General features: G+C 36.3%; 1 protein-coding gene across 1 annotated transcript; it reads left to right on the top strand.

Annotated features, from left to right (window-relative positions):
* The first annotated feature begins 1,795 nt into the window (after positions 1–1,795).
* Positions 1,796–9,192, top strand: LOC136279184 (G-protein coupled receptor GRL101-like). The gene is made up of 12 exons (XM_066162747.1): positions 1,796–1,839; positions 2,189–2,260; positions 2,698–2,769; positions 3,393–3,464; positions 3,984–4,055; positions 4,230–4,301; positions 5,221–5,292; positions 5,538–6,537; positions 6,811–6,895; positions 7,246–7,308; positions 8,442–8,502; positions 9,093–9,192. The coding sequence occupies exons 1-12, from the start codon at positions 1,796–1,798 to the stop codon at positions 9,190–9,192; spliced, it is 1,785 nt and encodes a 594-aa protein (XP_066018844.1).
* Positions 9,193–14,192: the final 5,000 nt, after the last annotated feature.

Below are 14,192 nucleotides of genomic sequence, written 5' to 3' on the forward strand. Positions count from 1 at the left end.
GAAAGTATGAACCGGAGCCCCAGAGTAACGGCCTTCTCGAGGAGTTTGACGCAACATTTCATATGAAAGACAGAAGGAGATTACGAGAATGATAACTTTCGTGTAATGATTACTGCTGTCGACGGATACCTAACAGGGATAAAATAAAAACGCGAAATTATTCTTGAGAGAGGTTTTAAAAGTTTAAGGCAAGCTCTTGGGGCAAGAGCTCGACAACTCTGGTAACAAGAAAATGAAAGACAAATTTTGCAACTTTTTACAAACCAGCTAATAACTGGATCAGTAAGATCTTTTTTCAGAATAAAAATCCTGTCTTTGAGCGACTGAATTCTGTGATTCCAAAATAGCCATAATAAAGTGGCAATTGAAATTCGTTACGTGCAATTTTGGTTGAGATTGAAGGAAGAAAGTTGGGATTAAATTGATTGACAGGAAAGTCGCGGGAGCACAAGAAAGAAAAATGCTGGAGAAAGTGAAAGAATGAAAACACGCAACGAAGTAAAAAAAAAAAAAGTATTGAAGAGTACAAAACTAGGCCCTGAAAATAAAAACCGCGACAGTTCGTAAGAAGTAAGCGGAAGATTACGAGCGTGGCAGCCTTCGTATACTGGTTACTGCAATTAAGCTATACCTAACCGAGAAAGTAAGCAAACGTTCGATGTGTCGCAACAGAAAGTTTAGAAGTTCGAAGAAACTTCCTGGAGAAACACCCCTAACAAGCCGGTAGCAACGAGAAGGCAAGTGGCCGAGCAGCTGCTTAGTCTCTGGGGAACTCTTTGCCTTTAAGGACCATTACTCCTTCAAGATGTTTGAACAAATTTAAACGGAACCTGGAACCCCATTTATTTAGGACAGCTTTTTGCCAACTTCAATGGTTCCCATTTTTTTTTTTATATTACCAAAAAGTTTTTGTTTTTAAGTTTCTAACTGTAGAGATGTATAAAATGTTTCTTATGTACAAAGTAGGTTAAATATTTCTCTCTTTCATATTTTATAGCGCCTAGAGGCGTTCAATAACTGCTACATGAATTGTATTAATTATTTATCACCAAGCCATAACACAAAATAAACACGACTTTGGGGAAACAGAGTAAAATTTTGCATGTATATTAGTAGCAAGTAAATTAATGATTTTTCGTATAATTTATAAATTCTCGTAAATTTTTGTAAGACATTAAATGGCATTCACCCTATAGGCTAGTGCAATTTGGCTAGCCTTTGAAACATTTACTCGTGTTGATTTATCCCAAATTGCACTCGAAATCATGTGATAAGCTAATCCATTTATTTAGATCACTATTTTATAGAAACATGTAAAGATTATGACAAGGAAACGGCACATAGAAAATGTAAATCCAAGAGAGGAATATATCAAATTGCCTAACAGCAACAGATCACCAGACAAAATACTTTGAATTCAAATCCAGAAAAAATCTTCTTATAGGGACTTGGCTAACAACCAGATAGAGGAGCTACCGCCAGGAGTCTTCAATAAAAACACCGAGTTAAATTACCTGTAAGTAACACATTGAGAGGTCCATATTCGATACCATCGATTCTTATTTATTGTAATTGATAGTAACTACCACTACGCGTTTTGATACATTCATAAGCAGCTTGCTTTTTAATTAGCTGCGTCAATCAGAGAATAGTAACCTGCAACAGTATATTGAGATAGAAACCTTTCCCTGCTAGGGTTATGCGTCAAACCTTAAAATGAGACAAAAAAATCAAATTAAACAAAAAAATTTAACTCGTAAGACAGTTCTCGAGCTTATAGAGGGCGAAGTCAACCATGGAAGGGATTGTTTGTGGATGGACAGAGTTAAACAAACAAAAGTAAATATACTCATTAAAGAATCCTTTCAGTTTCATTGTCGGTGATCCTCGTTATGTAAATCCCATTTTCTAATAATCAGTGACTGATTGAAAAGATGAATGACTAAATCTTAGGAGAGACAAGAAGCCATCAGGTGCTCCAAAGGCCAAGCCAAATGTATTATTCAGTAAAATTTAAACAAGGGTGGTATTCGAATGAACTGAACTGGAACTACTTTCGAGTTCACTGAGTACTTGTTAATTCCTAAATTATAAGCTTTAGACAGGCAATCGGTTCAAATAATTTTATTTCAACTGATTCAAATTAGAGTAATTGTAGCACTTTTTTTTAACTCTTCTGCTCATACAGACAACTCAACAACAACAACCTGGAAAAGATACAGAAGGGTTTGTTTGACGGTTTAACAGCATTGACGCGCCTGTGAGTTTAGGAAAGGAAACTTTCAATACAAAAAAAAAAAAATAGTAGCTAAAATTATTTTTTAAAACAAGAGGAACCTCTGCAATGAAGGTGGAGAATTATGTGTTTTTGAGTAAGGAGGGAAAGCATGAAAGCATTTGTCGAGCGGCAAAACGTTCCGCGTTTCTGTCTGAATTTCAACGCACGTACACAAAAATAGAGGTTTTGAACTTAAAATCGAGTTTTCATTAAATGTTATCACTCCAAATGTCCTTCGAAGTGATCTAATTAAAACTGTTCATTAAAACGTGTCTCACTGAATGAATGCAAAACACGCATATTTATATTACACAGATATGTAAGCATATCGTTATTTGGATCTTATCGGTTGCCATCATTATCTACGGGAAACCAGTTCTGCTTTGCAGTTAAAGGTAATGTGTGTTTAACTGTTGCAGGCTTTTATCAAACAACCAACTAAGAGATTTACCGCCAACGGTATTTGCTAACTTAACCAAGCTAAAGACAATGTGAGTAGTAAAAAATGGTTTAAATGACTGAATAATTGTAAAGGAGGATTATCCTCTCTTGTTAATTAATAGTCGATTGATCGATTGATGGAATGATGAATTTTTGGGATAAAAAAAAAAAAGAAAACGAAAACATTTGCAGCACATCTCAAAAGATACCCAATGTAAAGTACGGAGATGTAGTTGTTTAGGGGGGACTTTCTAAGAATTGCTTTTGAATTTGATAATTCTGGAGCTATTGAGGTCAAAGACAGATTTATTCAGTTGATTTAATTAATTGCCAAAATAAATCGAAGATTGCTCTCGTTTTACTTTATTCCCTCTCTGATCAATCTAAAAACCTGTGCCACCCTATCAACCAATCGGGCACCAAACCAAAATCCAAACGTCACTTGATAACTCGCATTTTCCGGCGCGTGAGGCTTTGTGCTTGAATTTTTTGTACTTTTAATGTACACTGGTTCCTTAGCCTCCCTTTGCTTTGATTGGTTATTGTGATTACTCCGGCTCTTGCTTTACTTTTACTTTTAAGGTACTCTAAGTACCGACCACTGATATAACATTCAACGTTTAAATTAAAAGAAAACTGGCCAAGAACATATCCGTGATTTGCAATTCAACAGAAAAATTGAAAAGAATGAGATAAAGGAGCTGCATCCTCAACAGTTTCGGGGACTGGTAAAGCTGTTTGACCTGTGAGTAGTTCGTTAACATTTATGTATTCCACAAGTTTTGAATCTAGGCATCTATCAAAAGTAAAAATATATTATCGTGCAGGTAACATATTTTGGCTTGACTGCTGAATTTGTTCATTACTGCAAGCGGAATAATGTCTACTCCGATCCACCTTTTCATGTTTTTAAGACATCCTTTCATTTCCCGGAATTTCTGATTTTAAGTCATGATGAGAGTCTATGTAGGACCTTTTTCTTGATGCTAACGATACATCACGCGAGTGGCTTTTCAGTACCAAGTTTATTTTGTTATACATCCTTGGAAATTTTGCAATTCATGCCTGACGATACGCCTTAAAAGAAATCTCCTGATTCCCAGCCCATCAATTATCTTTCTCCAAAAACTTCTCGTAATAATATTGCAAAACGTTAGTGAGCATTCTCACGATCCCTTTGATTCCTATGAAAACGATTTTTAATGCCCCGTTCTTTAATCCATTATGTCCAACATTCATTTCATTTGTTTCCTTTCTTCGCTAGCTATCTATCGGGGAACAAACTCAGATACTTCCCACAAGGAGTTTTTAAAGGCTTAAAAGAACTTTTGATTATGTAAGTAGACTATGAAATTCTTCAAGTGAGTAATAAGCTTTGAAATAACCTATAACAATCATGAAATTTGAATGCATTTAATTTCACATTTAAATGATTATTTACACATCAATGTCGAAATATTTTACCTTCCCTGTTACTCTATATGATTAAGTTTCACTTTCTTTTTGTTAGAGAAATTGTTGAAAACGAAATGACTCATGTCTCCATCGACAACTTCAAAGAAATTAAACAGTTAAAAATTCTGTGAGTGTTATAATTAATCAAGTGATGACCAAGTTGTGAAACGGACCTTGCTACCTTAAGGTGTAATATTTGATAATTGAAACATTATGAAAACACTTCAAATCGATGCTTTTATTGTAAAGGCATCTTACATTATCTGCAACTCACCGGAAATGCTTTCCTGACAGCAGATTGATTATTTGCTGATTGGGAGTATGTTTGTAAAGAAACTTTAGTGCTGCGTCGGCGCAGGGCATTTCAAGATATTTGGTGTCATTCTACATCGAAACTCTGATTGGTTGAGAGCGTACAGTCAATATACAAAAGCGTGTGAAGTTGACATGATAACCGATATATCCATCAGGTATTGGGTTATCATGAAGAGTTCAAAGTCTGACTAGTTTCCAAGCCCCTCATCAGTGTAACGTCCTGAAACTTTTGCAAAGTCAGAGAGAAATGTCTTCTTTCCCAGAGTTTTTTAAAAATGTACATTAAAACAGATAATGATTTCGCTTTTCCCATGATATCATGGGCAGCAAAACCCTGTGTCTGCTTTAAATGCCTCAGCCTCCGGCTTCGGCAGATAACTCAGAATTCAGCATTATGATAATATCATGACCAATCTTATCCAATATTTAATTATTATCAAGTGAGTTGGTGATGTAAATTGGCCACCCTGAATAGCCTCAAAAGCGCACGCCTGAGCATTAGCCCTTCGTACAAGAATAGAGGAATTGTAAGTCGTAGGTGGTTTAGAAACAGGAAAAGACGCTTCGCGATTAGAGGGAACCTGATCATGAAACAAACACGAATAAATTAGTTAAATGAAAGACTTCGTTGACATTGTGGGATTAAGAGAGCCTATTTGAAAGATTAATTTTTGTTGTGGAGTTTTGCGGCTTTTGATCACTACATTTTAATCTCCTAATTTAATTTCCAGGTATATGCAGTATAACAAGATGAGAAAGATTCCATATGGTTTTTTCGATATGTTGAAGGATATACAACGAGTGTAAGATTTTGATAAAATTCATTCGCAAATTATTAGTTTTTGAGCAAAGCTATACATTTTGAGTAGACAACATTTTGGGGAAATTAAAGTTTTTGCAAAAAGAATTGAAGACTTGGATTCTTGAAAAAAATATTTTGTATAAGTCAATGGATAACTCCAATCATCAGTTACTGATATATGCTTAAAAGCAAGTTCTATGAAGTTTTAATGAAATAACTTCAGTGGATGATATTTTACAATTGTAGGAGTCTCGACACAAATCTGATGTGTTGTCATATGCACAAGGAGGACGCTGACTGTGCTTTCACGTACAACGACGACTTTGCCAACTGTGAGAGCATGTTTAAGAATTCTGCCCCAAGGAAGAGTATCTGGGTGATAGGAGCATTTTCTCTGGTTGGTGCAGCGTTTGTTATCACTTGGCGAGTGATCTTTAAAGAAAAGAACGTGGTTCAGTCCATCATGTTGCTCCACTTAGCAGTGTCCGATGGTTTGATGGGTATTTACCTGATCTCTCTTGGCACTAAAGATCTGTTGTGGAGAGGAGAGTATTACTTGCATGACTTCCAGTGGAGGTCTGGTTTGTCTTGTCAAATAATTGGAGCGATCTCCCTTCTGTCAAGTGAGGTTTCGGTTATGATGATGACACTGATATCTGCTGATCGGCTTAAAAATATTGTGTTTCCTTACCAAGGTGCTTCTCTGAAACCAAAGGCAACACATATCCTGTGCATCATCATATGGGCAATTGGCTTCCTTATGGCCTTTTTGCCTATGTTTGGTATTCAGTATTTTGAAGACCCATTCAGGTACCATAGTTACTATGGTAGAAGTGTGGTATGTCTGCCCTTGCAGCTTACTTCTGATAAGCCGGCAGGTTGGGAGTATTCTGTTGCTATCTTTCTTGCTTTGAATTTTGCTTTTTTCTTGTTCATCATGGGTGCTTATCTCATGATACTAGTCAAGTCTTACTTGTCTAGCCGGCGACTGGCCCGTCAGGGTACTGAAAGAGAGATCCAGGCCAGAAGAGCAAACTTTAGGAGGGAAACGGCTCTTGCAAGGCGGGTGTTCTTCATCATCCTGAGTGACTGTGTGTGCTGGATGCCTGTGATAGTGATTGGTATGAGGACCATCATCGAGAAGTCGTACAAAGCGCAAGGGGACCTCGCTGTCTGGATCGCTGTATTTGCCCTTCCGATCAACTCGGCCTTGAATCCTATCTTGTACACCTTGTCAACAGAACAGGTGCGTTATGCGCTTTTAATCCATTATAAGTAGTCAAGATAATAAAATCCGTAAGTAGACTTATAATGGCTAGGTACAGGAAGGGTAATGGTTTTCAGCCGACCATAGGCAGTGTATAATACTGCTCAAGACTGCTTTGTTCACTTGCAATGGACACTGACAATGTTTCAAAAGCATTGGAAAACAGAAATTCGTTAGTTTCTATTTTGTCATCGGAGCTCAGCTCAAGGCAGCTAGCGAAATCTCGATCACTTTTGGCTATTTTGTATCCAGGTCAGAGGCATTCTGAAGAACAAAATGGAAAAAGTCTGGAACTACTTGAAGACCGTTTTCACCTGCTGTGGTTGGGATCAGGAAGGTGCGATATAATTATCAGCTCCTGATCAGAAATAAACCGAAAAACGATGTAAACTAACAGATTGCTGCGAATACAGTTTATTGATCTGTTGATTTATTCATTCAGTCACTCAGTCATAAATCAATTCACTCATGCATGCATAGAGACATTCATTTAATCATGTATTTACTCGTTTGAAACGTTTCTTTGTTTTTTTGTCTCCAGTCATTATCTGAAATAAAGAAAAACAAAATAGACTAACTTGATTCTGAAACAGTCACCAATACTAAGATACATAGAAAATAAGGTACAACATTGTTGATTAGTTCGAAACACAAAAGAATGACAGTATTTACCTTTCTTGTTTCAAGGAGGACTTGATGAAGCCGAAAGAATCGAACCGGCACCAACTGGGTATGCTGATTCAAATCAAGGTAACTTGTCTTACCTTTATTAAAAATCTATAGCTTATCAATTGGTCGCTATTCTTTGTTTGTTTCACAACTCGTCCAGTGTTACTGTATTAGAAATGGACAAACCTTCTAAGGACTGTTAAGTTCTCCTGCGTATCGATCAGTTCAGAATCTCATTACCTCCCTCAAGCATTGCCAAGCTCTGAATGAAGTAACTTTAAATTTCTCAGCTGGCTTTCCTACCACTACTACTGGTGGTAAAATCAAAGAATTTCAATTATCCTCAAACAGAACTAAGAGATGAAATTTCTTATGCAAATGAGCGAAATTTGGCCGTAATAAATTGAGATTTTGCATAACAGGTTGCGGCCAAAATGAACGGCAATAAGTATGAAAACATCAAGTTAAGTATTGATTCAAGTAATTCTTATTTGCGAGCTTTAAAATTCTTAAGCAATTTTTCAAGTAAACGTCGAACAAAAAATAAAAAAACAAACGAACAAACAAAACAAAAACATTTAAGAAATCCTTAAGTTTGACATCCATCGATTATGTGTCGTATCACAAGTGTTTAATGTCTTGCCAAAGGCAATTTCACGACCACGAAAGCAGCGTATTTCGGGTTTTTTTACCCGTTTTTAATTTGGCTTTGGGTTTGTTTCGAGAAGAGCAATGTTCTGTTGCAAATTTTGATGAGCCTCGACAGAAAAGAGGAAGTCATCAAATATGCCCGATGCCAATTTTTTTTTTGGCAAAAAAATGTTTTTCCATGTAATAATTACTTCGACTTTATTATTCTATCCTCTTCGTTTCGCCTACGTCTTGGAAAAATTTTTAAATTTTTGGCTTTTTTAAAAATTTTTTCCTTTATTTGCTGTTTCATCAAATGAAACAATTTTGTTTTGCAAATTTATTAGGAATACCTCAGTAAAAAAAACAGCAACAACAAAAAACCAACAAAACAAAACAAAAGCAGCTGATTGGTTTTATTTCTCCAGTATTACCTCACGGATTAACCTAGAGTTCTCTATTTATTTGTGTCTTTCTTACATTTAGAGTGGCGTTAACCAGTTTCATCAAGTTAAGCAGTTGCTACATCGCTTTTAGTACCTAATCAAATATGTAATTTTTTTACTTTTTTCTATTAATGTTAGGAAAACGGAACAAGAGTTTGAAAAAAGGGGACGGTAAATTCAGGCATTCCACCGAAAAGAAGTAAGTGGTGAGCAGCGGGATATACACAGGTTCAAATTCCTAGAGAGATAGAAACTGTCCTTATAACAAAGTTGACGGACGTTGTCAGTAACGAACTAACCGCTGAATTATTTGAATTACTGGTTTATTTCCAAAGTAGTTAGCTTCTCAACCTACTGGCTAAAAGGTTGAAAGAGTAACTGTCGCTAGCGGACTTACCTCACTGACTAACTGACTCACTAACATCCTTACTCACTGATTAACCAGCTGACGGACTGACTGACTGAATTTCTGACAAAAATGACTGAGCAGCTGATAAACCAACTAACTGACTACTTGACCGACTGACTGAACGAATGCTGATCAATCGCCAGAACAACTGATTGACTGTTTCACTGACTGGCTAACTGTGTGCCCAGCTGAGCGGCCATTCGACAGATTGTTTGATAGTTTGTTTCACTGACTGATTGAATGAGTGATTACATGATAGAACGGGAAATTTTAAATAAATAATTGTTTCACAAGATAATAGCGATTGAGCGTTTCTTTTCTTTTTCCTTGTCTCTCTTTTGTTTTGTTTTGTTTTTTTGTTTTGTTTTGTTTTTTTGCAGAAAAAGGCGAAAATCAAGATTTTCAATGCGTCGAAAGTCACCTTCGGCTACCGAGGCTGTCCATGAAGAACACACTTTTGAAGAGGACACAAAACTGTAGGCAGTTTAACTCGAGGAAACTACTATAAATTCTAAGCAATTTAACAAGAAGAAGTGGTAATTAGAGATCAATAACCTCGTCATTGTTTTTTATTAAGCGTATAAGATACTTCAGATAGAAACAGCTACTTTGCTAATTTTGTGTCTATTTGGATGTAAAGGAGGACTTAGTCAGTTATACTGAACCAATTGGTGTGCTTTGCCTAGTTAAATTAAATTTCACTCGATCTTTTGTTGTCTTAAAAAAATCCCCACCAAAACGATTTTTTCAAACGATAAGTTATAAGTTTTCAGACCAAGACAATTTAATTGATGTTTTAATGGTTTATGAGTTAGTGTTTCATATCCATGATTTATATGGTCTCCATGGCCACTTCACATAATCAGTGACATCATCTTAAGGATCGTGTTTACAGTCACAAGAAGTTTCAGCTTTCTCTTAACTAAACAAAAACACCCATGCGGTTGATTGGGATCCTTTAAGACATCTGCTACGAGGAGTCTTTTGAGGGCAGATTAAGTCAGCTTGAGATGGGAAGCACATTGAAGGCACAATTAACTAATTGAATTGTGTTAATTGACTTAAACGAGAGGATGTAATACCAAAAATATTTTTGGGAAGTCGTCATCATATACTGGTTTCTAGAATACCTTTTCACAATGACTTGGAGGTTACGTAACTAGATGCCATTCTACCAGAATTTTAGTGTTTTAGGTTTGCGGAATGTTCTTAAATACGTTTCAAGAATTCAATAATCTAGGAGTAATTATGCTTTTCAAGCTAAAATGAGAGAGAGATAGTATGATGTACATCAAAGATTGTGCACTTCAAAGAGAGTGGGTAAAAACGGTGAGTTTGTGTCAGTGGAGAACTAAGGTACAGTCTGGAGTGGTTCGTAGAAGATAATCACTGTATTGCCTAAAGGAGTCGCTTTTTAGTAAACATTTTCACTCATTGTTTAGCAACGTAATTCGGTTTGTAGTAGTGTAGGATTCTTTCTGTCTTAGAATATACAGTGACAAGAGATACAAAAGTGGTTTCTAAGAGTTTTGATTTAATGCTTGCTCGTTTTTCCTGCTTGATTATGTGCTTCATTATTAGAACAATACCAAGCTTTTCTTTATATTTGCTGCAGGGTTCAGAAAATGCATGCTTTCTAACTCATTGAATTATCTAACAAGTTGACCCTTGTAAAAAACAAAAATAGTAACCTATGTGCTTGTATAGGATATGAAAACTTAAGTGAGTGAAGTTTTAGTATCAAATTGATAAATTGGCATATCAAAGAAGGTGCAAGTTATAATAGCACCATTGAGCTCATAGAGGTTGATTGGAAAAAAATTTTTGTTAGTAATTTGATAATAATATAAATGCTGTATTCAATTGGATTATTACTGTCATTAATATTATAAAAATAAAAATAACGAGAGGGATCAATAACACCTTGGCTATTTGAAGTTGTGTTTATTTTATGTACTTGGATATTTTGCAAATGAAGCGAGTGCATTCGATGTCTCACATCAACTACAGCGACCAAAACAATCATGCAAATAGTCAGGCTCATCATATTCATAAAAATAAATGGAATCATATACATAAAAATAAAATAAAAGAGAAATGAAATTCATATTTTTTTTATTTGTTTGGTTTTTTTTTCGGTCGAAGAGATCTTTTAAAAAAAAGAAAGAAACAGAAAGAAAAAACCTAACAAACAAAGACGCTTTCCAAAACAATTAACTTTCTATCTCCCTTTTCCCGTGCTCACCCTGAATTGAGATAAACCATAATAGATTAAAATGCTCCTTCCCTCTCACTCTCTTATAGGCCGATTCCCTCCCCTTTCTCTTAAAAACTCAGGTAGTAAGTTTTTCAATAAGAAAAAATGTTTACTGGTGCGGTATCTTTCAAAGCAGGACATTCTTATTGAATTTTTTAAAACCCTCGTCTCGCGAGGAGAGGGAAATTTTAGAAACCCAGCATGTGTTTCGCAAAAGTCTAGACACGCTATTTTACTTTCTCATTTTCTATATAAGCGTCACCTTTTCACTACTTCAATGTTACCTGCTGTTAATAAAACTGTCTATAATTTCTTGCAACATTGTCTAAGGGAAAGAAGCCGAGAGGACTTTCAAGTAACTTTTGATGGATGAACTTCAAGATCTCTGTTTATTATGTTGAGTGGGGTGTTGTGATCTAGTTAACTACCTAATAAGGAGAGTCGGGGTTAGGGTTGTTGAAGGCCTTAATGTAATAACTGTCCTAAATGTAATATAGTCCTAAATGTAATAACATTTAGTCCTATATGTAATAAGCTTCCAATGCAATCATTTAACTCCTTCGGTGCATTGTTGTTATGGCGGACATCCACATTGGGATGTTAAAGTGACAGCTGTTGCACCAAAAAACCGCTGACCAGTATACATGTCACATTACGGGCTCCCTGATATCAATCAGCGTCTTTTTACTTGCTAGACATAAGAAATATCAGCAGTCGAAGTATGGTCCTTAAAGCGGTTTATTGATTGAGTTGAAAATCATTTCCAGCCCAAAGTGGGCTAGTGCTTGGCTGGAAACTCATAGGATGGAATCGATTGGTACGTAATCATTAAGAAAAAGAAAAAAAAAGAGAAAAAGAAAAATAAATTGACTACAATTGATGATGAACTAGCATGCTATTGTTGATGTTATCGTTCGTCACATGTTAATCCAAAAGAAAATTATTATTATCAGAAGTGTTCCTGAAATTTTGCATATCAATGATATTCAGTGTCAACTGATTTTAATGAAGCATTTGAGTTCATTTTTTAGGATGACTATCCTGATTTATTCAATTTTGCACCTGGGATATTGCATTTCTAGCCCCCTATAGATTTACTCCACCTCAGTAATCAGTTCATGTACTAAATGACTATAAGTGGAAACTGTTGAGCTTTCTTTTTTTCATTCATTTATTTATCTATTCATTTTCTCCCCTCACGGTGGGCAGAGGAGATGAAGACAAAAGATGAGATATAAACATTAGATCAACTGTAAAATATATGTTTTCCCAATATTTCGGTTCGGGAACTGATGAACCTGTCATAAGGGGCTAAAGGAAAACAAAGAAGGTTCATTAGACCATCAACTGACCATCGTATTGAATTTTGTCGCTCAATGGTTCAATTTGACTCTTGCGTGGAAAAAAGACAACATGTCGGGACCTGTGATCGTGAAATGGGATAACATATGATTGGTCAGTAGATATCTTGCTCTGTAAGACACTTTTTCATATAGCCAGCAGCGCACGCGGGAAAGATGAAGAGAATCCTGTGTTCTGATTGGCTACCTGAGCGGGCATGATGGGCCCACCTTCCTCCGCTCGGGATTCCCCGTATTGATCCCACGCAAGAAAACTTACAAAGTTGTAACTTTTGGACAATGTTGGCATATACATAGAAAAAAAAAATAAACGAGCCTCTTGAGTTTATTGTGTTGCAAACACAGTTGGCTTTCACCATCGGCTCTCGAAATAAACAGGCCATTCTTGATTCTTATCTAAGCGAAATCTTTTGCTATACAATGAATCCTTTAATGATTAAGCCAAGAGAATATAAACTCTCTTGAACAAGCTTGTATGGTCAAGATTACTTACACTGATGACAGATGTATATCGTCAAAATCTGTTACACTTAAGAGTCTGAGCCAATGATATAAAGAGAGCTACTGGTCAGCGTTCTCATTGCTTTTGCGTCCGTCAATTTGATGCCAAAAGTACATCAGTATCAGTATAAGGTTTTGTAGCCAATGATTCTCAACGCACATCTTTAGCAAATAAAAAGACGCTGAGTAATATCAGTGAGCCCGCAATATGCCGTGAATATTGGTCAGAGGATTCTTTGGTGCAACAGCTGTCACTTTCACATCTCAATGTCAGCGCAGTTAAACGATTGCATGGGAGCCTTATTACATTTAGGACCGAACGTTATTACATTTAGGGCTTTATTACATTTAGGACCAAATGTTATTACATTTAGGAATTTATTACATTTAGGACAGTTATTACATTTAGGCCTTCAACAATCGCCACTTAATATATATTTTTAGTTGGAATTTCGCGAATGACTGGATGTGCTTACCATCACTCGCGGCGCCGCAAGTTGACCTTAGCTTAACGTATGAGAACGGCGTTGAGTTCCAAATGGAATCTTAAGTCACTCGCCCTCGGGGTTTCTTTTCTCAGACCACGCAAAATTTCATGATTTCATGTTGTTATTTTGCAGAAGACGGTTGAAATCCAACATTCAACGCATCAATTTGACAAAGTGCACAACATGGTAAGGTGCGATTCCTGATTCTAATTTCATGATACCTCGCTCATTGTATAATCGCCTTCGTGATATTACGCTAATTCAGCTTGATTTCTGGTTTTGTGCGCCTGCCTTTGCATGTTTTTGTCTGAGCAAGTACTTTTGTCTGAGCAAGTACTAGAAGTCACCTACCATAGAGCCCAGATGCAACTCCAAAGCGATTGATATAGGACCTCGGTATGGGAGAGATGTATGCGATTGGATGCGTTTACCGGCACAACTGATAGCCTGATCTCAGTTTTATGACCCAACCTGAGTTGTCTACTTTCTTGCGAGTAAAGTTTTCTAACTTTCCGACTGAGATTGCTCTGATTGGCTCGAGGAATAATACTTCTGTCGTCCATTGTTGGTTAACCCTTTAACTCCCAATATCTTGTTAATTCTCCCCTCTAGCTCCAACACAATTCCTTGTAAATTAGTTGCTAGAATTTGGTGAAAGATCAAGATATAAACTTCTACCTAATAAGTTTGAATACTCTCATTAACCGTTTGCAGGAAATAGTGTGGAAACTATAGGGAGAAGTTACATGTTAGTCACTTCTGGGAGTTAAGGGTTAAATTGTTGTACCGGAAGCCAAGAAAACTCATAAACGATGGTTACTTTTATTACTTTGATACCGTGTTTCTGCCCATATATAGAAGAATTATGCGAAT

This window comes from Pocillopora verrucosa, chromosome 1, assembly GCF_036669915.1.
Source record: "Pocillopora verrucosa isolate sample1 chromosome 1, ASM3666991v2, whole genome shotgun sequence".
NCBI lineage: Eukaryota > Metazoa > Cnidaria > Anthozoa > Scleractinia > Pocilloporidae > Pocillopora > Pocillopora verrucosa.